This window comes from Nerophis lumbriciformis, linkage group LG29 (genome assembly GCF_033978685.3).
Source record: "Nerophis lumbriciformis linkage group LG29, RoL_Nlum_v2.1, whole genome shotgun sequence".
Taxonomy (NCBI): Eukaryota; Metazoa; Chordata; class Actinopteri; order Syngnathiformes; family Syngnathidae; genus Nerophis; species Nerophis lumbriciformis.
In genome coordinates, this window is record NC_084576.2 from 31,416,576 (window position 1) to 31,444,535 (window position 27,960).

The window sequence follows — 27,960 nt, forward strand, 5'->3', positions numbered from 1 at the left end:
TTGTTCGACATTCATTTCTGTCACTGGCACGGTCTCCTCCACTGGAACAGTTCCTTCTTCAGTAATGCCTTCTGTTGCTTCTTGTTCCTTTTTTGTATCAGCTTTTTGTTGTGTAATTTCAGTTTTGGCTACTCCCTCTGATTTCTGGCCTTCATTTTCTGGTTCAACATCGACGGTTGGAGGCACCTCGGATTTGTCTTTGGTATATTCCGTCTTTGTTTCTTCTGCAAAGATGGCTTCTTCTTTTGTATCAAATAAGTGGACATTGACTTTATATGATTCCGTCTGTGTTGATAATGCTTCAGCTTCTATCTTTTTCACAATTTTATCTGTGCTTTGTACTAATTTTACTTCCTGTAGTTTAGCTGTGGCTGCATCCACTTTCTTCATAGGCTTAATGCTGATGTCAGTCAGAGACAAAGTTCTGTCTTGGACTTCACTTTTCGCACTTTTTTCTGCAAGCGTACCTTCTGATATTTCTTCAGCGTTAACTACTTGGACATCATCTTCATATACTTCAACTTGTTCCATGTCTTTTATGAGTTCACTTTGGAATTCATCATCCTGTGCCTTATGGCCTTTTTCTTCTGGAACAGTTTTAGTTTCAGGCAGAGGAATACTCTCTTTTTTGAGTTGTTCAATCAAACATTCTTCCCCAATAATTTCTTCTGATAATACTTTGTGGTCAATGGCTTGGTTGTCAACTTCACCAGATTCCAATTGGCTTTTCTGTGCTGCTTCCAATACCTTTTGTTCCAGGGTAAATTCAAATTCAGGTGCAGCGGTTACTTTGGTGTTTTTGTCTTCTCGCTCCTCGTTGTTTTCAGCTAGCGACCTGATATCCTCATCGAGGTCTTCTCTTGCTTTTTCTTCTGAAAATATGTTTTCGGATACTACTTCTGATTTACTTGCTTGAATGTTTGTGTCATCTGATTCCAACTTTGTTGCTTCTCCATCTTCTGGTACCTCTATTTCTTGACAAATTTCATTTTTAGATACATCCACTGCTTCCTGGTCTTCTTGTTCGACATTCATTTCTGTCGCTGGCACGGTCTCCTCCACTGGAACAGTTCCTTCTTCAGCAATGCCTTCTGTTGCTTCTTGTTCCTTTTTTGTGTCAGCTTTTTCTTGTGTAATTTCAGTTTTGGCTACTCCCTCTGATTTCTGGCCTTCATTTTCTGGTTCAACATCGACTGTTGGAGGCACCTCGGATTTGTCTTTGGGATATTCCGTCTTTGTTTCTTCTGCAAAGATGGCTTCTTCTTTCGTACCAAATAAGGGGACATTGACTTTATATGATTCCCTCTGTGTTGATAATGCTTCAGCTTCTGTGTTTTTCACAATTTTATCTGTGCTTTGTACTATTTCTTTTACTTCCTGTAGTTTAGCTGTGGCTGCATCCACATTCTTCATAGGCTTAATGTTGATGTCAGTAAGAGACAAAGTTCTGTCTTGGACTTCACTTTTCACAGTTTTTTCTGCAAGCGTACCTTCTGATATTTCTTCAGCGTTGACTAATTGGACATCATCTTCATATACCTCTATCTCTTGACAAATTTCATTTTTAGATGCATCCACTGCTTCCTGGTCTTCTTGTTTGACATTAATTTCTGTCATTGGCACAGTCTCCTCCACTGGAACAGTTGTTTCATCAGTAATGCCTTCTGTTGTTTCTTGTTCCTTTTTTGTAGCGGCTTTTTCAGTTTCAGTTTCAATTACAGTTTTCACTGCACCCACTAATTTCTGGCCTTCATTTTCTGGTTCAACAACAGTTGGAGGCACCTCGGATTTCTCTTTGGGATATTCCGTCTTTGTTACTTCTGCAAAGATGACTTCTTCTTTAGTATTAAGTAATTGCATAAGAACTTTATCGGATTCTGCCTGTTTTGATAATGCTTCAGCTTCAATCACCTCAATAATTTTCATTTTTGATGTATCTTTTTCTACCAGTGGCGCCTTTTCCTCTTGCATTTTTTCTGCCACAGTTTTCTCTAGGTGTATGCCCTCTGATACTTCTCTATCTTCAGAGTAAGGGACATCAGCTACATCTGTGCCTTGTAATTCGTCAGTTATTTCTTGCTTTTGAGTACGTTTAGTTGTGACTGCATCCACCGTCCTTATGTCTTTCCTTATATGCTCGAGATTGACCTCAGTCAGAGGCAAAGATCTGTTTTGGACTTTACGATTCACAGTTTCTTCTGCAAGCGTAACTGCTGATATTTCTTCAGCATTAACTAATTGGACATCATCTTCTGTTACTTCTACATCTTTTATCATTTCAGTTTCGAAATCATTGTGTGCCTTCTGGTCTTTTTCTGGCTCAGCTTTAGTTTTAGGCATAGGTACAGTCTCTTCTTTGGGTTCTTCACTCAGACATTGTTTTGCAAGAATGTTTTCTAATAATACGTTATGGTCAATGGCTTGGATAGCAACTTCACCTGATTGAAATGTTTGCTGTGATGCTACTGAAATATTTTCTTCCCGGATAAGTTCAAACTCAGGTGCATCTCTTGCTTCGGTGTCTTCTATCTCAATATGGTCTTGATCTCCCAGAAGGCTGTCTTTGTAGAGGTTTTCTCTCACTTTTTCTTTTGGACATATTGTTTTTGATGTTTCTTTTGATTTAATTGCTTGGATGCTTGTGTCATCTAATTCCAACTCTTTTGCTTCCAAATCTTCTGTTATCTTTATCTTGTGACTAATTTCTTTTTTAGATGCATACACTGATTCCTCTGCATCGTCTTTGATTTCTGGCTCTGCACAAACCTCTTGTAGCGGCGCAGTTGCCTTTTTGAATTTAATTGTGACTGGAATTATATAATCTTCAACTGGTTCAACAATACATTTCTCTAAAACTTCACCTTTGGCAGCAGAATCCAAGACGGCTTCAGGTAAAATGTCTTTTGGCGGCTTTGGTTCCTCTGTTAATGCTCCTGGAAGGTTATCTGATTTTCCTTTGACTTCATCTGCTGGAAAATCATCCAGCATAACTTCCCTTTCAACTTGCTGGACATTGTTTTCCTTCTGTTTTCTTTTTTTTTGCAAGTCCCCATCCAACGCATGAGGGTGATCCTTAACTGGTGGTTTGTCAATAGTGTCAAGTAAAGTTTGCACATCCCAGTCAGCTGCTCCATCTTTGCTTTCAGCCGCCCCTGTGATCATTTCTTTACTATTAGACAACAGCTTCGGCGATCCATTGACGTCAATCACACAGCCCACATAATCATGGACCTTATCAGAACTGTCAAGTTTGTTTGTAGTGTTTGCCGCCTGGGACCGGTCAGCTTCTTTTGCGTCATTAACTGTCATTTCAATGGTGTCAAGCACTTTATTTGGAATCTGAGGTGGAGTTTCAATTGAGCAAGCTTCTATGACTTTAGATATGTTTGCCATTGCTGGAGTTTTGTCTTTTTCATTGGTGGTGGCAACATCAGATTTGTTGCCTTCCAGGGTTTTCAGCTCCTCTTGGGCAAATGTTTCAAGTATTTGATCAGAGGCAGAACTATTAATCAATGGCTCTACCTCTGGCATTGTGAAGATAGTTTCAACAACTTGCTTTAAAAGTCTCTCTGTTTCCTTGACTTCTGGTTCAGCAGGGACTGGTGTAGTGTCGCCGGATGTATTTAAAGACTCTGATATCTGGGAGTTTGCAGAGATCATCTCGCTTTCATTGGCGAGGGTAGAATCTGCAGACACAGGTGCAGTAATGGCCTCAGACATCAGATCTTTGGTAGCTGATCCTGGTGTGGCCATGGTCTGAGTCATTTCGCTTTCCTCTGGAATATCACTGAGTTGGTTGCTGATGAACTCCGTAAGGTCGTCAAGGTCTTCATTTGTACGTGCCTTGTTGTCTAAGTAATGTTGGACTGTGGTGTCTACACTCTGTAGGTCATCTAATGGTTGATCTTGTTCTGTGACCTGGTCAGGTTCATTTGATACTTTCCTTTCTACATTTGTCTCTTTTGCTTCAACATTCGCTTCAACAGCATCAAATTCAGACAGTGGAACAATAGCAGGTATTTCTGATTCATCTGGAGTTAGGTTTTGATCAGGTTCGCAGGGAGATGCTACCTGGTCTTTCTTTGTGACAGACTTTCTATTTTTCTGGCCTAGGAAAATCTTTGATGAAAACGAGGAGTCTTCACGAATCATGTCACTTTCACTTACCCCTTCACGCTTGGCTTTCCTTTTTGGGCTTAGCAGTCTTTTAAAGGCGTTCCATGGAGATTCTCCATCGACCTCCACGGGGCTTCCAGCTTGTTTGGGGGAAGAGGCTAGAATCTCACTATTGTCTTTACTAATTTCTGTTTCTTCCACACCATTTTTTAACCCATAAATAGGATCAGCTGGTGGTGTTTCCTCATCAGAGTCTGAAGGTCTATTACTTCTCCTCCTTCCAGAACCACAAAGAATAGAATCCCAGGAAACAACGGAATCGCTGCGCTTCTTGCTCTCTTCCATGCTGCGCTCTAGTATCTCATCTTCCTTTGATATCATAATTTGTGTGTCCTTGTCATCCAAGAGGGACCTGTTTAAACGCTTCTTTGGAGATAAGAGTTTAATAAATGTGGCCCATGCGCTCTTTTCCTCCTCTGCAGTCACCTCTGCTGTATTTTCCTTTTTCGGATCAATGGTCAAATTCGTTGTGGACCCAAGCTGTTCTGACTCAGCCGTGGGTTCTAGTTGACATCCCCCTGGGAGTTCCACGTCAATTGGTTTTTCGTCTCTTTGCTTTCTGGGCAGTTTAATCAAACTAGATTTTAGCAGGAGCCTTTTCAGAGGACTGGCTTGAATATTCTCTGTCTCTTGAGACATTTTAGGTTCGCTGACTGGATGGTTTGATGGAATTTCTTCTTGGCTATCTTTTGCAGCATCAGTACATGGACTCATCTCATTAGTTTCATCGTGCTGGTCTGGTGCAGTTTCTTCTGCGTCCTGTTGAACCAGCTCTCTTGTAATGATTTCGTCTTCCTCCAGCTGTCTCTTTTTCCGTCTTACGGCAAAGATTCCTGTCGTGAAGAACCTTTTAACGGGCGACATAGTCACGTCGTCTTCGGTGCTAGATGCTGGATCGTGTTCAGACGTGGTCTCTAAGTGTGTCCATTCTTCATGTACGTCAGGTTTGTGTGTCTGGATGTCTTGTTGGACCTTCTCTCCTGTTTCTCCTTGTGTCGGACACATTGATTCACTTTCCAGTGTCATAGTCTGCTCAGTTCTCACGCTATCAACAACACTCTCGACCGGAAGTTCCTCCGTGTCGGCCTCAGGGACATGGCCTATCTCGGCGTGGTCACTCGAGACTTGCTTCAATGTGAACTTCAAACCAAATTTATTGAGCAATTTCTTAAAGCTCTCATTGAGGTCATCATGCTTTTCTTCCACTTGACTGTCCACTAAGGACACTTCCTGGTCAGCTGCTTTGCTCGATTCCTTCATTGTGATATTTTCCAACTGTGTCTCCATCTCTTCAGGGGGCTTTTCCGGATCTTCCTCTGCTTGAAAAAGAACGGCCGATAGAAAGTTGCATTAGATAACATGATTTAGTGATGTAATTACAGGTGCGCTACCACTAGTGGACAGCTGTAGTACCTTGTGAAGTGACGTCATCCTCGCAGAGACCGTGGACTTCCACTGAAGGACCGTCTGATTTACCATTGGTGATAAGCTGCAATAAAAATCCAAAATGGGATTAGAGAAATTAAGACAATAGAAAATACCTTGTGTTGGTATTAGAGATGCGCGGATAGGCAAATATTTCATCCGCAACCGCATCAGAAAGTCGTCAACCATCCGCAATCCACCCGATCTAACATTTGATCAGAACCGCATCCGCCCGCACCCGCCCGTTGTTATATATCTAATATAGACGATGCAAGGCATTAGTGAGGTTATAAAGCTTTTGCCTGTTAAAGAAAGGAGACTGATCCAATGCAGCACAGACATTCGCGTGCCACGCTGTCACGACCCAGACGCACACCAGTGCGCAATCATATGGGAGCCGCGCTGAGCGCACCTCCAAGCGCGTCTCGCTGCCGGCGACGGCCGGGTATATGGGCCCGACGCTCCAGCGCCATCCATTTTCAGGGCTAGTTGATTCGGCAGGTGGGTTGTTACACACTCCTTAGCGGGTTCCAACTTCCATGGCCACCGTCCTAGCTGCTGTCTATATCAACCAGGGTGAGCCCCACCCCTTTCGTGAGCGCACTGTGCGCGGAGTGACCCCTGTTACGCGCCCCCGGCAACAGGGATGGCGGGCAGGTAAGCTGCACGGGCGGAGCGCGCGGAGTGACCCCTGTTACGAGCCCCCGGCCACGGGGGTGGCGGGCAGGTAAGCTGCTTACCTGCTGCGCGTGACGCCGGCCGCGGCGAAGGCGGACGAGGCGGGGTGTCGGTGCGGTGGTGACCCTGGACGTGCGTCGGGCCCTTCTCGCGGATCGCCTCAGCTACGGCTCCCGGTGGGGCCCTCTCGGGGGAAGGGGCCTCGGTCCCGGACCCCGGCGAGGCGTCCCTTCCCCGCTCCGTAAAAGTGTCCATCACTTTTTTTTTTTTTCTTCTGTTGTGGCATATGCAGCAGGTGCCTGCTCGTTTTTCGTATGTGGGTAACAACATTTAACTATGTATATATATTTACCAATTGGTTTAACTGCCACCCGCCTGAATCTATTTAAAATCTAATTTTTTTTATTTCAACCACCCGACCCGACCCGACCCGCGGATAAAATTTAATTTTTTTTTATTTCATCCGCCCGATCCGCGGATAATCCGCGGACTCCGCGGTTGTGCCCGCAAACCGCGCATCTCTAGTTGGTATTAAATCAAGTATCGATCCATCCATCCAACCATCTTCTTCCGCTTATCCGAGGTCGGGTCGCAGGGGCAGCAGCCTAAGCAGGTAAGCCCAGACTTCCCTCTCCCCAGCCACTTCGTCCAGCTCCTCCCGGGGGATCCCGAGGCGTTTCCAGTCTTCCCCGTGGCCTCCAACCGGTCGGACGTGCCCTAAACACCTCCCCAGGGAGGCGTTCGGGTGGCATCCTGACCAGATGCCCGAACCACCTCATCTGGCTCCTCTCCATGTGGAGGAGCAGTGGCTTTACTTTGAGCTACTCCCGGATGACAGAGCTTCTCACCCTATCTCTAAGGAAGAGACCCGCCACCCGGCGGAGGAAACTCATTTGGGCCGCTTGTACCCATGATCTTGTCCTTTCGGTCATAACCCAAAGCTCATGACCATAGTTGAGGATTTGGAGCGTAGATCGACCAGTAAATTGAGAGCTTTGCCTTCCGGCTCAGCTCCTTCTTCACCACAACGGATCGATACAGTGTCCGCATTACTGAAGACGCCGCACCATCCACTCTTCCCTCACTCGTGAACAAGACTCCGAGGTACTTGAACTCCTCCACTTGGGGCAAGATCTCCTCCCCAACCCGGAGATGGCACTCCACCCTTTTCCGGGCGAGAACCATGGACTCGGACTTGGAGGTGCTGATTCTCATCCCAAATCAAGTACTTTAAAAAAAAAAAAAGAAACATCTACCGTATTTTCCGCACTATTAGCCGCACCTAAAAACCACAAATTTACTCAAAAGCTGACAGTGCGGCTTTTAACCCGGTGCGCTTTATATATGGATTAATATTACGATTCATTTTCATAAAGTTTCGATCTTACAACTTCGGTAAACAGCCGCCATCTTTTTTCCCGGTAGAACAGGAAGCGCTTCTTCTTCTACGCAAGCAACCGCCAAGGTAAGCACCCGCCCCCATAGAACAGGAAGCGCTTCTTCTTCTACTGTAAGCAACCACCCGCCCCGGAAGAAGAAGAAGCACGCGGTGCATGCTGGGATATGTGACGTTTCATTTCCATTTGTGTGTTTATGTAAAGACCCCAAAATGGCTCCTATTAAGTGTGTTGTCTGTCTAATTATAAATAATGCAGACGAGGCGTGTTAACTGAGTTCTCAACGTTTACTCACAGCGTGCTCATAACCACATTCTAACTCCCAGCATACAACAACGCTTCTCAGGGCTACCGCGCATGCTCGTCACTATCGTTGCATGCTGGGTAGTGTAGTTGTTGTATTTGCTAGCTCATAACATCACATTAAGAGACACGCTTACGCGCTTAATTCAATACTCGCCGTCATTCCGGGTGGATTGACAAAAGACCTCCAGCCGCTAGATATTGGTGTCAACAAGGCATTCAAATCACGACTGCGAACGGCGTGGGAACAATGGATGACCGAAGGCGAACACACCTTCACTAAGACAGGGAGACAGCGCCAGACGACGCCAACATCACCTTCACTAAGACAGGGAGACAGCGCCAGACGACGCCAACATCACCTTCACTAAGACAGGGAGACAGCGCCAGACGACGCCAACATCTGCCAGTGGATCGTAAATGCCTGGGCAGATATTTCGGTCACAACTGTGGTCCGAGCTTTCCGGAAGGCAGGATTCACAGAACTGCTGGACAACAGCGACACTGACTCCGATGACTTCGACGAGACGGAACCGGCCATTTTGGATCCCACATTTGCCCAACTTTTCAATTCGGACACCGAAGACGAAGAATTCGAAGGATTTACGAATGAAGAATAACTTCAGAAAGTGAGCGCTATGTTTATTTTGTGTGTTGTGACATTAACGTTCGAGCAACATTATGTTGCTATTGCTCTACACTATTTTGAATTTTACTATGTTTGTGATTGCACATTTGCGTACATTTTGGGACAGAGTTGTTAGAACGCTGGTTTTTAATATATTATTAAAGTTTGACTGACCTATCTGACTGTTTTTTTGACATTCCCTTTAGCGCAGCGTAGGCGCGGCTTATAGTCCGGGGCGGCTTATAGGTGGACAAAGTTTTGAAATATGCCATTCATTGAAGGTGCGGCTAATAACCCGGGGCGGCTTATAGTGCGGAAAATACGGTAGTTATATGTTTTACATGTCGAGTTTGTGGTTGTACCCAAGCAGTTTTTAAGTTTCCAGCATAAATAATAGTATTATTGGATTTGATTCATAAAGCGTTTCACACTGAAACCCGTTATTCATTCTGCATTCACACAATGGTGGGGGTAAGCTGCCCTGGTGTAGACTGATTGGCAGCAACATCCTCCCTGACCACAACCAAACCATCACTACAGCAGTGACTGGGTTCACTTCTTTTACTTTTTCTTGACCTTCTCTTATTGTTCATGTACCTCTTTCACCTTCTATTTACCTTGTTTCGGCTTTGTGTTTACTTGACCTTCTATTTCCCTTTTTTTACCTTCAATTCACTTTTATAACCTTCTATTTACCTTTTAGCCTATTTTACCTTCTTTTTAGTGTTGTACGGTATACCGGTACTTGTACTAATGAATCGTATTCGGTACTATACTCTGTTTGAAAGGTACCGGTTCCCGGGCATGACGGCGCGTCGTCACGTCATGACATTGCTGGTTTTGCGAGCAGAGGAGCATGTTCGGCAGCGCACGATCACGGAGTACTTACAAGCAGACAAGGTGTGTACTAAACTACTACTAAACTGAACTAAAGATAAAGGTGAAGTTATAACACTGAAACGCCCGCAGGAAGAGGTGCTTTAAGACATGGCTATCCATCCGCAGTCTACTTCTAAATCACTAATCCTTATCTCCATGGTGACAAAGTAAGTTTCTTACAAGTAACATTATCACTGGAGGACGAGGAATATCTAAACATGCTTCACTACACACCGTAGGAGGATACAATAGCTCACCGGTGTCACAATGTAAACAAACGCCATGGTTGGATCTACACCTGACATCCAATGTAATGATACCAAGTACAATTGCGTATCTAGTCGATACTACTATGATTACATCGATATTTTTTATCGTCACAGAATCTTTTTTTCCTGTGTTTATAAACTCAGGAAAGTACGTCCCTGGACACATGAGAACTTTGAATATGACCAATGTATGATCCTGTAACTACTTGGTATCGGATCCATACCTAAATGTGTGGTATCATCCAAAACTAATGTCAAGTATCAAAGAAGAGAAGAATAAGTGATTATTACATTTGAACAGAAGTGTAGATAGAACATGTTAAAACAGTAAATGAACAAGTAAATTAATAATAATTTTTTACAGTTTGTCCTTTATAATGTGTACAAAATAATAGGTGTATAAATGACACAATATGTTACTGCAGACTAATTAGGAGTCTTTGTTTGTTTACTTACTACTAAAAGACAAGTTGTCTATTTTATTTAAGGACTAAATGACAATAATAAACATATGTTTCATGTACACTAACATTTGTTGTTACAATAAAGACAATAATGACATTTTTTTGTGGTCCCCTTTATTTAGAAAAGTACCGAAAAGTATCGAAATACATTTTGGTACCGGCACTAAAATATTGGTATCGGGTTAACGCTACTTCTATTCAACTTGTTTTACCTTCTGTTATGCAGTCCGGATTTTATACATTTTTATAAGTTAGTCAAACAATTAATCGAAGTAACATAATTCACCAGTGAATCCAAGCTTTTTTCTAATTGAAATGATTTAATTGATTAATCTTTGCAGCTCTACAGTTGACTACCGTAATTTTCGGAGTATAAGTCGCTCTGGAGTATAAGTCGCACCGGCTGAAAATGCACAATAAAGAAGGAAAAAAACATATAAGCATACCTGCCAACTACTCCGGTTTTCCCGTAATTAGTACGGTTTTCATCAACCTATTCCGGGTTACGGTTGCAGTGATAAAAAATACGTTTTTTCATTAATTAAAGAAATATTTTTTTTTTAAGTTTTATTCACGAAATCGCGTAACAACAACGACAATCGACACTGCTTCCCGTAACTTCCTATCGAGCCGTTCCGAATGCCATGCGCGAGGCTATTTATAGCACCGCTGCCAAGCACGAGGCACCAGTTGCCATTGTTTCCAAACGAGCGAACGATCATGGAATCAGCCGGAGAAAAATCGCAAACGAGTCTTAAACCGAAAAGAAAACCGCAGTCATTCCGTGAAGAATATTCAAAAGCCTATCCGGGAATAATTATCCGTTCCAAAAAGGGTGAAAACTACGCGAATTGCACCTTGTGCAGACAAGATTTTTCGATCGGACACGGAGGAATTAGCGAGGGAATGCAATACGGCTTCCACAGGCGAAAACATTTACCGTATTTTCCGCACTATTAGCCGCACCTAAAAACCACAAATTTACTCAAAAGCTGACAGTGCGGCTTTTAACCCGGTGCGCTTTATATATGGATAAATATTAAGATTCATTTTCATAAAGTTTCGGTCTCGCAACTTCGGTAAACAGCCGCCATCTTTTTTCCCGGTAGAACAGGAAGCGCTTCTTCTTCTACGCAAGCAACCGCCAAGGTAAGCACCCGCCCCCATAGAACAGGAAGCGCTTCTTCTTCTACTGTAAGCAACGACCCGCCCGCGTAGAAGAAGAAAAAGCGCGCGGATATTACCGTACGTTTCATTTCCTTTGTGTGTTTACATCTGTAAAGACCACAAAATGGCTCCTACTAAGCGACAGGGATCCGGTTCATGAAAAGACGCAATCTCTCCATCCGCACACGGACTACTATTTCACAGCAACTGCCTAAAGACTTTCAAGAAAAGCTGGCTACTTTCCGTGCATATTGTAAAAACAAGATAGCTGAAAAAAAGATCCGGCCAGAGAACATTATCAACATGGACGAGGTTCCACTGACTTTTGATATTCCTGTGAACCGCACTGTGGATACAACGGGAGCACGTACGGTGAATATTCGCACCACAGGGAATGAGAAGTCATCCTTCACTGTGGTTCTAGCTTGCCATGCTAATGGCCAGAAACTTCCACCCATGGTGATATTCAAAAGGAAGACCTTGCCAAAAGAGACCTTTCCAGCCGGCGTCATCATAAAAGCTAACTCGAAGGGATGGATGGATGAAGAAAAGATGAGCGAGTGGTTAAGGGAAGTTTACGCGAAGAGGCCGGGTGGCTTTTTTCACGCAGCTCTGTCCATGTTGATATACGACTCCATGCGCGCCCACATCACGCTGGTTTTTAATATATTATTAAAGTTTGACTGACCTATTTGACTGTTTTTTTGACATTCCTTTAGCGCAGTTAGATGCGGCTTATAACACGGGGCGGCTTATAGGTGGACAAAGTTTTGAAATATGCCGTTCATTGAAGGCGCGGCTTATAACCCAGGGCGCCTTATGGTGCGGAAAATACGGTATATCTTTTTATTTGTGATAACGATAACATGTTCAAAACAAGTAACATATAACTATCATACTATTCTATTACTCTTTATTAATTTGAAAAATGTCGTCATGAAGTTTTATATTTATATTTATTTATATTACTTTCATAAACCAAAATTTCGACCTGAAGTTTCTTGTTACAACGATGTCTGCAATATCAATAATGACATGTCTTATTTATATTGTGTCATTTGAACCAAATACTCTCAAAAATCTTATTCTTTCAAGTTGTTGAAAGTTTCAACATATATGATAGACTGATAGAAAAGTGATGGTTTTAGCAACATTTTAACCTGTCTGAATGCTAATAATCATTTAGCGTCGTCCTGAACCCCCCCCCACCAGGACTTTGTCCTGGACCTACCGGGTCCTGCGGCCCCTGGACCCTGGCTACTAGGTTTTTCTGATTTCAAAAGTTGGCAGGTATGACATGAGGACTTTGAATATGACCAATGTATGATCCTGTAACTACTTGGTATCAGATCGATACCTAAATGTGTGGTATCATCCAAAACTAATGTCAAGTATCGAAGAAGAGAAGAATAAGTGATTATTACATTTGAACAGAAGTGTAGATAGAACATGTTCAAACAGAAAATAAGCAGATATTAACAGTAAATGAACAAGTGGATTAATAATCATTTTTTACAGTTTGTCCTTTATAAAATAATAGGTGTATAAATGACACAATATGTTACTGCAGACTAATTAGGAGTCTTTGTTTGTTTACTTACTACTAAAAGACAAGTTGTCTATTTTATTTAAGGACTAAATGACAATAATAAACATATGTTTCATGTACACTAACATTTTTGTTAAAATAAAGCCAATAATGAAATTTTTTTGTGGTCCGCTTTATTTAGAAAAGTACCGAAAAGTATCGAAATACATTTTGTTACCGGTACTAAAATATTGGTATCGGGTTAACGCTACTTCTATTCAACTTGTTTTACCTTCTTTTATGCAGTCTGGATTTTATATATTTTTTATAAGTTACAGTCAAACAATTAATCGAAGCAACATAATTCACCAAGCTTTTTTCTAATTGAAATGATTTAATTGATTAATCTTCGCAGCTCTACAGTTGAATACCGTATTTTTCGGAGTATAAGTCGCTCTGGAGTATAAGTCTCACCGGCCGAAATGCATAATAAAGAAGGAAAAAACATATATAAGTCGCACTGGAGTATAAGTCGCATTTTTGGGGGAAATGTATTTGATAAAAGCCAACAGCAAGAATAGACATTTGAAAGGCAATTTAAAATAAATCAAGAATAGTGAACAACAGGCTGAATAAGTGTACGTTATATGAGGCATAAATAACCAACTGGTATGTTAACGTAACATATTATGGTAAGAGTCATTCAAATAACTATAACATATAGAACATGCTATACGTTTACCAAACAATCTGTCACTCCTAATCGCTAAATCCCATGAAATCTTATTGTCACGTTCAAACACTGTGGTATCTATTAAACAAGACAAAAGGCAAGGAATCAAACAGAGACAGAATTCAATTTGGACTCAATATTGAGGAGAGACATGGCCACTGCACTCTCTGCACAGTCCTGCACCACGCTCTGATGAAGAAGGTTTTCGTCTCCTCATTTATTCAGATGTTCAATGTTCACGCACCAACACATGTCACAGCAGGAATGGGAAGTATTTAAAACAGTCATTGTTTTCGGTCTCATTGAAGTCCAAGAAGAGGATTTCTCGGGCTTGGGCTCTTCCTGGATCCAGCTGGGGCAGGTGTTGGAGGACAATGGATAACCCCTCCCGTCTCCTGACCACAGGGACTTCAAGAGGGCAGCGGGTCGTAAATAGCGTTGACCTCGGTCACCAAACAGTTGGAAGAGAGTTTGTGAAATACTTCAAAGAGAGTTCGTTTGACATCTCAAAGAGAGTTCCTCTGGAAGCTGAGCAGATCCTGCCATCTGTCCGTGTTGAAATCACAGTGGCGTTTCACGAGCCTTCTTCCTCTTGTTAGGCCTCGAAAGACAGCATTCATAATACAACGTTTCTTTTGTGATAACTTACAATTATTCCAACACTTATACGTCTAGTCCAGGGGTCGGCAACCCGCGGCTCTAGAGACGCATGCGGCTCTTTAGCGCCGCCCTAGTGGCTCTCTGGAGATTTTTAAAAAAAACGTATGAAAAATGGAAAAAGATGAGGCGGAAAAAAATCTATTTTTTGTTTTAATATTGTTTCTGTAACAGGACAAACATGACACAAGCCTCCCTAATTGTTATAAATCACACTGTTTATATTAAACATGCTTCACTGATTCCAGTATTTGGCGAGCGCCGTTTTGTCCCACTAATTTTGGCGGTCCTTGAACTCACCGTAGTTTGTTTACATGTGTAACTTTCTCCGACTTTCTAGGACGCGTTTTATGCCGCTTCTTTTTCTGCCTCATTTTGTCCACCAAACTTTACACAGAGGTGAGTTTTGTTGATGTTATTGACTTGTGTGGAGTGCTAATCAGACATATTTGATCACTGCATGACTGCAAGCTAATTGATGCTAACATGCTATTTAGACTAGCTATATGTACATATTAGAGATGCGCGGATAGGCAATTTATTTCATCCGCAACCGCGTCAGAAAGTCGTCAACCATCCGCCATCCACCCGATGTAACGTTTGATCAGAACTGCACCCGCCCGCCATCCGCCCGTTGTTATATATCTAATATTAATAAAAAAATTTAAAAAAGGGTGAAAACTACGCGAATTGCACCTTGTGCAGACAAGATTTTTCGATCGGACACGGAGGAATTAGGGATGTAAAAGACCACGTTGGGACAAAAAAACACAAGTCTAATGCCGTTGCTAGCGATACAAGTGGAAAACTTTCAACGTTTTTCGTCGCCCAAACAGATTCTTTGGATGTGATAAATGCCGAAGTTTTATTTACGGAGGCAATAATTGAGCATGGACTTCCAATCGCACTGGCTGATCACATGGGACAGTTAAATGTTTGTAATGCAACCTTTAAAAATCATTACGCGGTGATCGCGATCCCAAAAATAAACTTTTCTTGCATGATAATGTCCAGAAAAATTCGCTTTATATTACTATAGAGTCCTTTTAACTAATGAGTTTGATGGTTTATCACAAACCTTAAATGAAAGAAGTCCTTTGTTCTCCTGCACCTGCATGCATGCGCTTTGGCCTTGCTTCGTGTTTGGTGCGCAATCTTGTCGGCTGTATTTCACAGCACGTCTTTGACAACTTGAAGTGGCATAAAACATTTAAAACAAGTCCAAGTTGAAGAAATCTTGTTAAATGTTGACAGCATAACTACCAAAATACAGAAGTATGTCCTTAATATTTTTGCAGTGCTATTTCTGTTGAAAAGTTCAAATGATTACATTAGAGATGTGATGTGCCACTTTTCAAGTGTCTGATGGCTTCAATTAATTTTCATGAATTTTTCATATTTTGAATTCTTTTGAAAGGCTTACAAAAAAACTACATTTGAATTGTAATTCCATGCTATTGACAGGACTATTAATTTTAATGAAGTTAGCTTACCATGTTTACAGTATGATAATTGTGATAGAAATGTGAATTTTAGGCACAGAATATTTTTTACAATTGAACAAGGCAGTAGATTATACAAGCTTGGACAGAAAGTTAATAATGACACCAATTTTGTTTTTTTAATGGAATTGTTTAGTACTGTTTTACCATTTGTTTACTGTAAAAAGTGTTTATACTTTCAATTAACAAATTGAAGTCTTGTGAAAGGTTGACAGGATAACTGGCATTAACTGTCAAAATAATTTCAAACTATTGAAGTTAGCTTACAGAATAAACATGTCAATCAACCCATATGATTTTTGCTGTAATATTTTTGTTTTGAAAAGTCACTGTGACTGATAGAAAAGTGATGGTTTTAGCAACATTTTAACCTGTCTGAATGCTAATAATCATTTTGCGTCGGGGGGCGAAGCCCTGAACCCTCCACCAGGACTTTGTCCTGGACCTACCGGGGCCTGCGGCCCTTGGACCCTGGCTACTAGGTTTTTCTGATTTAAAAGTTGGCAGGTATGGTGAGGTTATAAAGCTTTTGCCTGTTAAAGAAAGGAGACTGATCCAATGCAGCACAGACTTGCGCGTGCCACGCTGTCACGACCCAGACGCACACCAGTGCGCAATCATATGGGAGCCGCGCTGAGCGCACCTCCAAGCGCGTCTCTCTGCCGGCGACGGCCGGGTATGGGCCCGACGCTCCAGCGCCATCCATTTTCAGGGCTAGTTGATTCGGCAGGTGGGTTGTTACACACTCCTTAGCGGGTTCCGACTTCCATGGCCACCGTCCTGCTGTCTATATCAACCAGGGTGAGCCCCACCCCTTTCGTGAGCGCACTGCGCGCGGAGTGACCCCTGTTACGCGCCCCCGGCAACAGGGGTGGCGGGCAGGTAATATGGCTCTTTCAGCATTTTGGGTTGCCGACCCCTGGTCTAGTCTCTTACGTGAATGAGATCAATAATATTATTTGATATTTTACGCTAATGTGTTCATCATTTCACACATAAGTCGCTCCTGAGTATAAGTCGCACCAAACTATGAAAAAAAACTGCCACTTGTAGTCCGAAAAATACGGTACTTAAAATATTACCTCATTAAGTGTGAGGAAGAGAACAAAGAGTGGAAAGGGAAATGTCACTCTCTTTGACCTTTTATCAACAACACCCAGAAAACACAAGCTCATCTAAGATGGACTGATGTAAAAGGCAGCATGTGTGATGGTATGGGGGTGTATTAGTGCCCAAGACATGGGTAACTTACACATCTGTGAAGGCACCATTAATGCTGAAAGGTACATACAGCTTTTGGAGCAACATATGTTGTTATCATGGACGCCCCTGCTTATTTCAGCAAGACAAGGCCTAGCCACGTGTTACATCAACGTGGCTTCATAGTAAAAGAGTGCGGGTACTAGACTGGCCTGCCTGTAGTCCAGACCTGTCTCCCATCGAAAATGTTGAAGGCTAAAATATGAGAAGGGAGACTGTTGAACAACTTAAGCTGTACATCAAGCAAGAATGGGAAAGAATTCCACTTCAAAAATGTGTCTCCTCAGTTCCCAAAACCTTTACTGAGTGTTGTTAAAAGGAAAGGCCATGTAACACAGTGGTAAAAATGCCCCCTGTGACAACTTTTTAATGATTAATGATTTCTCAGCGTGAACATGAAATATCAAAAAGTGTCTATTTCCATTTATGTGTGTTGACACAAATAATACACGAAGACGTGATTTAAGTGACGGACACACATATCGTGATACAGACACACAATTAATACACAAAGACGTGATTTGGATTACAGACACACAGATTGAGATACAGACACACAAATATAACACAAACACACGATTTGGATTACGGATGCACAGATTGAGATACAGACACACAATTAATACACAAACATGTGATTTGGGTTACAAACGCACAGATTGAGATACAGACACACAAATAATACACAAAGACATGATTTGGATTACAGACACACAGATGGAGATACAGACACACAAATAATACACAAAGACGTGATTTGGATTACAGACACACAAATAATACACAAAGATGTGATTTGCATTACAGGCACACAGATTGAGATACAGACACACAAATAATACACAAAAACGTGATTGGGATTACGGATGCACAGATTGAGATACAGACACACAAATAATACACAGATGTGATTTAGATTACAGACACACAGATTGAGATACAGACACACAAATAATACACAAAGACGTGATTTAAATTACGGATGCACATATTGAGATACAGACACACAAATATAACACAAACACATGATTTGGATTACGGACGCACATGTTGAGATACAGACACACAAATATAACAAACACATGATTTGGATTACAGACGCACATATTGAGATACAGACACACAAATATTAAACAAAGATGTGATTTGGATTACGGACGCACAGATTGATATACAGACACACAATTAATACACAAACATATGATTACAGACACACGAATAATACACAAAAATGTGATTTGGATTACAGACACACAGACTGATATACAGACACACATATAATAACGACGTGATTTAAATTACTGATGCACAGATTGATATACAGACACACAAATAATACACAAAGATGTGATTTGGATTACAGACACACAGATTGATATACAGACACACAAATAATACACAAAGACGTTATTTAAATTACGGACGCACAGATTGAGATACAGACACACAAATAATACACAAAGATATGATTTGCATTACAGGCACACAGATTGAGATACAGACACACAAATAATACACAAAAACGTGATTGGGATTACGGACACACAGATTGAGATACAGACACACAATTAATACACACACGTGATTTGGATTACGGACACAGATTGAGATACAGACACACAAATAATACACAAAAACGCGATTGGGATTACGGACACACAGATTGAGATACAGACACACAAATAATACACAAAGACATTATTTGGAATACGGACACACAAATAATACACAAAGATGTGATTTGCATTACAGGCACACCGATTGATATACAGACACACAAATGATACACAAAGACGTGATTTAAATTACGGACGCACAGATTGAAATACAGACACACAAATAATACACAAACATATGATTACAGACACACAAATAATACACAAAGACGTGATTTAAATTACGGACGCACAGATTGCGATACAGACACACAAATAATACACAAACACGTGATTTGGATTACGGACACACAGATTGAGATACAGGCACACAATTAATAAACACGTGATTTGGATTACGGACACACAGATTGCGATACAGACACACAAATAATACACAAAAACGTGATTGGGATTACGGACGCACAGATTGAGATACAGACACAAATAATACACAAACACGTGATTTGGATTACAGACACAGATTGAGATACAGACACACAAATAATACACAAAGACATGATTTGGAATACGGACACACAAATAATACACAAAGATGTGATTTGCATTACAGGCACACCGATTGATATACAGACACACAAATAATACACAAACATATGATTTAAATTACGGACGCACAGATTGAGATACAGACACACAAATAATACACAAACACGTGATTTGGATTACGGACAAACAGATTGAGATACAGACACACAAATAATAAACAAAGATGTGATTTGGATTATGGACGCACAGATTGATATACAGACACACAATTAATACACAAACATATGATTACAGACACAAATAATACACAAAAATGTGATTTGGATTACAGACACAGAGACTGATATACAGACACACAAATAATAAAGACGTGATTTAATTTACTGATGCACAGATTGAGATACAGACACACAAATAATACACAAAAACGTGATTGGGATTACGGGCACACAGATTGAGATACAGACACACAAATAATATACAGAGATGTGATTTGGATTACAGACACACATATTGAGATACAGACACACAAATAATACACAAAGACGTGATTTAAATTACGGACGCACAGATTGATATACAGACACACAAATAATACACAAACACGTGATTTGGATTGCGGACGCACAGATTGAGATACAGACACACAAATATAACAAACACATGATTTGGATCACAGACACACAAATAATACACAAATATGTGATTTGGATTACAGACACAGATGGATGTACAGACATACAAATAATACACAAAGACGTGATTTAAATTACGGATGCACAGATTGTGATACAGACACACAAATAATACACAAAGACATGATATGGATTACGGACGCACAGATTGAGATACAGACACACAAATAATACACAAACACGGGATTTGGATTGCGGACGCACAGATTGAGATACAGACACACAAATAATACACAAACACGTTATTTGGATCACAGACACACAAATAATACACAAACACGTTATTTGGATTACGGACGCACAGATTGAGATACAGACACACAAATACAACACAAACAAGTGATTTGGATCACAGACACACAAATAATACACAAATATGTGATTTGGATTACAGACACACAGATGGATGTACAGATACACAAATAATACACAAAGACGTGATTTAAATTACGGATGCACAGATTGAGATACAGACACACAAATAATACACAAAGACATGATATGGATTACGGACGCACAGATTGAGATACAGACACACAAATAATACACAGAGATGTGATTTGGAGACACACAGATTGAGATACAGACACACAAATAATACACAAACATGTGATTTAGATTACAGACACACAGATTGAGATACAGACACACAAATAATACACAAACACGTAATTTAGATTACGGACGCACAAATTGAGGTACAGACACACAAATAATACACAAACACGTGATTTAGATTACGGACGCACAAATTGAGGTACAGACACACAAATAATACACAAAGGTGTGATTTGGAGACACACAGATTGATATACAGACACACAAATAATACACAACGATGTGATTTGGATTACAGACACACAGATTGAGATACAGACACACAAATAATACACAAAGATGTGATTTGGATTACAGACACACAGATTGATATACAGACACACAAATAACACACAAAGATGTGATTTGGATTACAGACACACAGATTGATATACAGACACACAAATAATACACAACGATGTGATTTGGATTACAGATACACAGATTGATATACAGACACACAAATAATACACAACGATGTGATTTGGACTACAGACACACAGATTGATATACAGACACACAAAGATGTGATTTGGATTACAGACACACAGATTGATATACAGACACACAAATAATACACAAAGATGTAATTTGGATTACAGACACACATATTGATATACAGACACACAAATAATACACAAAGATGTGATTTGGATTACAGACACACAGATTGATATACAGACACACAAATAATACACAAAGATATGATTTGGATTACAGACACACAGATTGATATACAGACACACAAATAATACACAAAGATGTGATTTGGATTACAGACACACAGATTGATATACAGACACACAAATAATACACAAAGATGTGATTTGGAGACACACAGATTGATATACAGACACACAAATAATACACAACAATGTGATTTGGATTACAGACACACAGATTGATATACAGACACACAAATAGTACACAAAGATGTGATTTGGATTACAGACACACAGATTGAGATACAGACACACAAATAATACACAAAGATGTGATTTGGATTACAGACACACAGATTGAGATACAGACACACAAATAATACACAAAGATGTGATTTGGAGACACACAGATTGATATACAGACACACAAATAATACACAAAGATGTGATTTGGAGACACACAGATTGAGATACAGACACACAAATAATACACAAACATGTGATTTACATTACAGACACACAGATTGAGATACAGACACACAAATAATACACAAAGATGTGATTTGGAGACACACAGATTGAGATACAGACACACAAATAATACACAAAGATGTGATTTGGATTACAGACACACAGATTGATATACAGACACACAAATAATACACAAAGATGTGATTTGGAGACACACAGATTGAGATACAGACACACAAATAATACACAAACATGTGATTTAGATTACAGACACACAGATTGATATACAGACACACAAATAATACACAACGATGTGATTTGGATTACAGACACACAGATTGATATACAGACACACAAATAATACACAAAGATGTGATTTGGATTACAGACACACAGATTGATATACAGACACACAAATAATACACAACAATGTGATTTGGATTACAGACACACAGATTGATATAGAGACACACAAATAATACACAACGATGTGATTTGGATTACAGACACACAGATTGATATACAGACACACAAATAATACACAAACATGTGATTTACATTACAGACACACAGATTGAGATACAGACACACAAATAATACACAAAGATGTGATTTGGAGACACACAGATTGAGATACAGACACACAAATAATACACAAAGATGTGATTTGGATTACAGACACACAGATTGATATACAGACACACAAATAATACACAAAGATGTGATTTGGAGACACACAGATTGAGATACAGACACACAAATAATACACAAACATGTGATTTAGATTACAGACACACAGATTGATATACAGACACACAAATAATACACAACGATGTGATTTGGATTACAGACACACAGATTGATATACAGACACACAAATAATACACAACGATGTGATTCGGATTACAGACACACAGATTGATATACAGACACACAAATAATACACAAAGATGTGATTTGGATTACAGACACACAGATTGATAAACAGACACACAAATAATACACAACGATGTGATTTAGATTACAGACACACAGATTGATATACAGACACACAAATAATACACAAAGATGTGATTTGGATTACAGACACACAGATTGATATACCGACACACAAATAATACACAACGATGTGATTTGGATTACAGACACACAGATTGATGTACAGACACACAAATAATACACAACGATGTGATTTGGATTACAGACACACAGATTGAGATACAGACACACAAATAATACACAACGATGTGATTTGGATTACAGACACACAGATTGATATACAGACACACAAATAATACACAAAGATGTGATTTGGATTACAGACACACAGATTGATGTACAGACACACAAATAATACACAACGATGTGATTTGGATTACAGACACACAGATTGAGATACAGACACACAAATAATACACAAAGATGTGATTTGGATTACAGACACACAGATTGATATACAGACACACAAATAATAAACAAAGATGTGATTTGGATTATGGACGCACAGATTGATATACAGACACACAATTAATACACAAACATATGATTACAGACACAAATAATACACAAAAATGTGATTTGGATTACAGACACAGAGACTGATATACAGACACACAAATAATAAAGACGTGATTTAATTTACTGATGCACAGATTGAGATACAGACACACAAATAATACACAAAAACGTGATTGGGATTACGGGCACACAGATTGAGATACAGACACACAAATAATATACAGAGATGTGATTTGGATTACAGACACACATATTGAGATACAGACACACAAATAATACACAAAGACGTGATTTAAATTACGGACGCACAGATTGATATACAGACACACAAATAATACACAAACACGTGATTTGGATTGCGGACGCACAGATTGAGATACAGACACACAAATATAACAAACACATGATTTGGATCACAGACACACAAATAATACACAAATATGTGATTTGGATTACAGACACAGATGGATGTACAGACATACAAATAATACACAAAGACGTGATTTAAATTACGGATGCACAGATTGTGATACAGACACACAAATAATACACAAAGACATGATATGGATTACGGACGCACAGATTGAGATACAGACACACAAATAATACACAAACACGGGATTTGGATTGCGGACGCACAGATTGAGATACAGACACACAAATAATACACAAACACGTTATTTGGATCACAGACACACAAATAATACACAAACACGTTATTTGGATTACGGACGCACAGATTGAGATACAGACACACAAATACAACACAAACAAGTGATTTGGATCACAGACACACAAATAATACACAAATATGTGATTTGGATTACAGACACACAGATGGATGTACAGATACACAAATAATACACAAAGACGTGATTTAAATTACGGATGCACAGATTGAGATACAGACACACAAATAATACACAAAGACATGATATGGATTACGGACGCACAGATTGAGATACAGACACACAAATAATACACAGAGATGTGATTTGGAGACACACAGATTGAGATACAGACACACAAATAATACACAAACATGTGATTTAGATTACAGACACACAGATTGAGATACAGACACACAAATAATACACAAACACGTAATTTAGATTACGGACGCACAAATTGAGGTACAGACACACAAATAATACACAAACACGTGATTTAGATTACGGACGCACAAATTGAGGTACAGACACACAAATAATACACAAAGGTGTGATTTGGAGACACACAGATTGATATACAGACACACAAATAATACACAACGATGTGATTTGGATTACAGACACACAGATTGAGATACAGACACACAAATAATACACAAAGATGTGATTTGGATTACAGACACACAGATTGATATACAGACACACAAATAACACACAAAGATGTGATTTGGATTACAGACACACAGATTGATATACAGACACACAAATAATACACAACGATGTGATTTGGATTACAGATACACAGATTGATATACAGACACACAAATAATACACAACGATGTGATTTGGACTACAGACACACAGATTGATATACAGACACACAAAGATGTGATTTGGATTACAGACACACAGATTGATATACAGACACACAAATAATACACAAAGATGTAATTTGGATTACAGACACACATATTGATATACAGACACACAAATAATACACAAAGATGTGATTTGGATTACAGACACACAGATTGATATACAGACACACAAATAATACACAAAGATATGATTTGGATTACAGACACACAGATTGATATACAGACACACAAATAATACACAAAGATGTGATTTGGATTACAGACACACAGATTGATATACAGACACACAAATAATACACAAAGATGTGATTTGGAGACACACAGATTGATATACAGACACACAAATAATACACAACAATGTGATTTGGATTACAGACACACAGATTGATATACAGACACACAAATAGTACACAAAGATGTGATTTGGATTACAGACACACAGATTGAGATACAGACACACAAATAATACACAAAGATGTGATTTGGATTACAGACACACAGATTGAGATACAGACACACAAATAATACACAAAGATGTGATTTGGAGACACACAGATTGATATACAGACACACAAATAATACACAAAGATGTGATTTGGAGACACACAGATTGAGATACAGACACACAAATAATACACAAACATGTGATTTACATTACAGACACACAGATTGAGATACAGACACACAAATAATACACAAAGATGTGATTTGGAGACACACAGATTGAGATACAGACACACAAATAATACACAAAGATGTGATTTGGATTACAGACACACAGATTGATATACAGACACACAAATAATACACAAAGATGTGATTTGGAGACACACAGATTGAGATACAGACACACAAATAATACACAAACATGTGATTTAGATTACAGACACACAGATTGATATACAGACACACAAATAATACACAACGATGTGATTTGGATTACAGACACACAGATTGATATACAGACACACAAATAATACACAAAGATGTGATTTGGATTACAGACACACAGATTGATATACAGACACACAAATAATACACAACAATGTGATTTGGATTACAGACACACAGATTGATATAGAGACACACAAATAATACACAACGATGTGATTTGGATTACAGACACACAGATTGATATACAGACACACAAATAATACACAAACATGTGATTTACATTACAGACACACAGATTGAGATACAGACACACAAATAATACACAAAGATGTGATTTGGAGACACACAGATTGAGATACAGACACACAAATAATACACAAAGATGTGATTTGGATTACAGACACACAGATTGATATACAGACACACAAATAATACACAAAGATGTGATTTGGAGACACACAGATTGAGATACAGACACACAAATAATACACAAACATGTGATTTAGATTACAGACACACAGATTGATATACAGACACACAAATAATACACAACGATGTGATTTGGATTACAGACACACAGATTGATATACAGACACACAAATAATACACAACGATGTGATTCGGATTACAGACACACAGATTGATATACAGACACACAAATAATACACAAAGATGTGATTTGGATTACAGACACACAGATTGATAAACAGACACACAAATAATACACAACGATGTGATTTAGATTACAGACACACAGATTGATATACAGACACACAAATAATACACAAAGATGTGATTTGGATTACAGACACACAGATTGATATACCGACACACAAATAATACACAACGATGTGATTTGGATTACAGACACACAGATTGATGTACAGACACACAAATAATACACAACGATGTGATTTGGATTACAGACACACAGATTGAGATACAGACACACAAATAATACACAACGATGTGATTTGGATTACAGACACACAGATTGATATACAGACACACAAATAATACACAAAGATGTGATTTGGATTACAGACACACAGATTGATGTACAGACACACAAATAATACACAACGATGTGATTTGGATTACAGACACACAGATTGAGATACAGACACACAAATAATACACAAAGATGTGATTTGGATTACAGACACACAGATTGATATACAGACACACAAATAATACACAAAGATGTGATTTGGATTACAGACACACAGATTGAGATACAGACACACAAATAATACACAACGATGTGATTTGGATTACAGACACACAGATTGATATACAGACACACAAATAATACACAACGATGTGATTTGGATTACAGACACACAGATTGAGATACAGACACACAAATAATACACAACGATGTGATTTGGATTACAGACACACAGATTGATATACAGACACACAAATAATACACAAAGATGTGATTTGGATTACAGACACACAGATTGATATACAGACACACAAATAATACACAACGATGTGATTTGGATTACACACAGATTGATATACAGACACACAAATAATACACAAAGATGTGATTTGGATTACAGACACACAGATTGATATACAGACACACAAATAATACACAACGATGTGATTTGGATTACAGACACACAGATTGAGATACAGACACACAAATAATACACAACGATGTGATTTGGATTACACACAGATTGATATACGGACACACAAATAATACACAAAGATGTGATTTGGATTACAGACACACAGATTGATACACAGACACACAAATAATACACAAAGATGTGATTTGGAGACACACAGATTGAGATACAGACACACAAATAATACACAACGATGTGATTTGGATTACAGACACACAGATTGAGATACAGACACACAAATAATACACAAAGATGTGATTTAGATTACAGACACACAGATTGAGATTTGCAAATAGTTTTGCTACAAAAATATAATAATTAGCCTAAAGTTAGTTTGTGTCAACTCAGTGTGACTTTGGGGCTCAGTGACAGCGCCACCATGTGGTGTATTAATCAGTAAACTATTAGCTCAAGTCTCACAGTGGGGGTGCACGCTTTGACACATGGTCACATGACCCTACATCATCATGGACATAATCTATAAGTGAGGGTGAAATTCCCTGCCCTGCTCCAGGAAGTGTGATCGTCATCGTCACGTCCACAGGACAGCAGTGTGGATGCGTGATGCGTTCAAAGACCGTGTTGACATGCAAACAGTAAAAAGTACCTTCTCATTGTGGTGTTGCATATCATCCGCCGCTGCAGCGTCCGCCTCCTCCTGACTGCTCGCTCGCCGTGCTGACTGTGCGTCCCCCAT

The 27,960-nt window shown here is 39.4% G+C and overlaps 1 protein-coding gene across 1 annotated transcript; it reads right to left on the reverse strand.

Moving 5' to 3' along the window:
- Nucleotides 1-1,466: 1,466 nt before the first annotated feature.
- Nucleotides 1,467-27,960, reverse strand: akap12a (A kinase (PRKA) anchor protein 12a). Its single transcript, XM_072911875.1, has 4 exons — nt 27,871-27,960; nt 5,590-5,665; nt 1,624-5,495; nt 1,467-1,514 (listed from the first exon to the last, which is right to left on the reverse strand). The coding sequence occupies exons 1-4, from the start codon at nt 27,958-27,960 to the stop codon at nt 1,467-1,469; spliced, it is 4,086 nt and encodes a 1,361-aa protein (XP_072767976.1).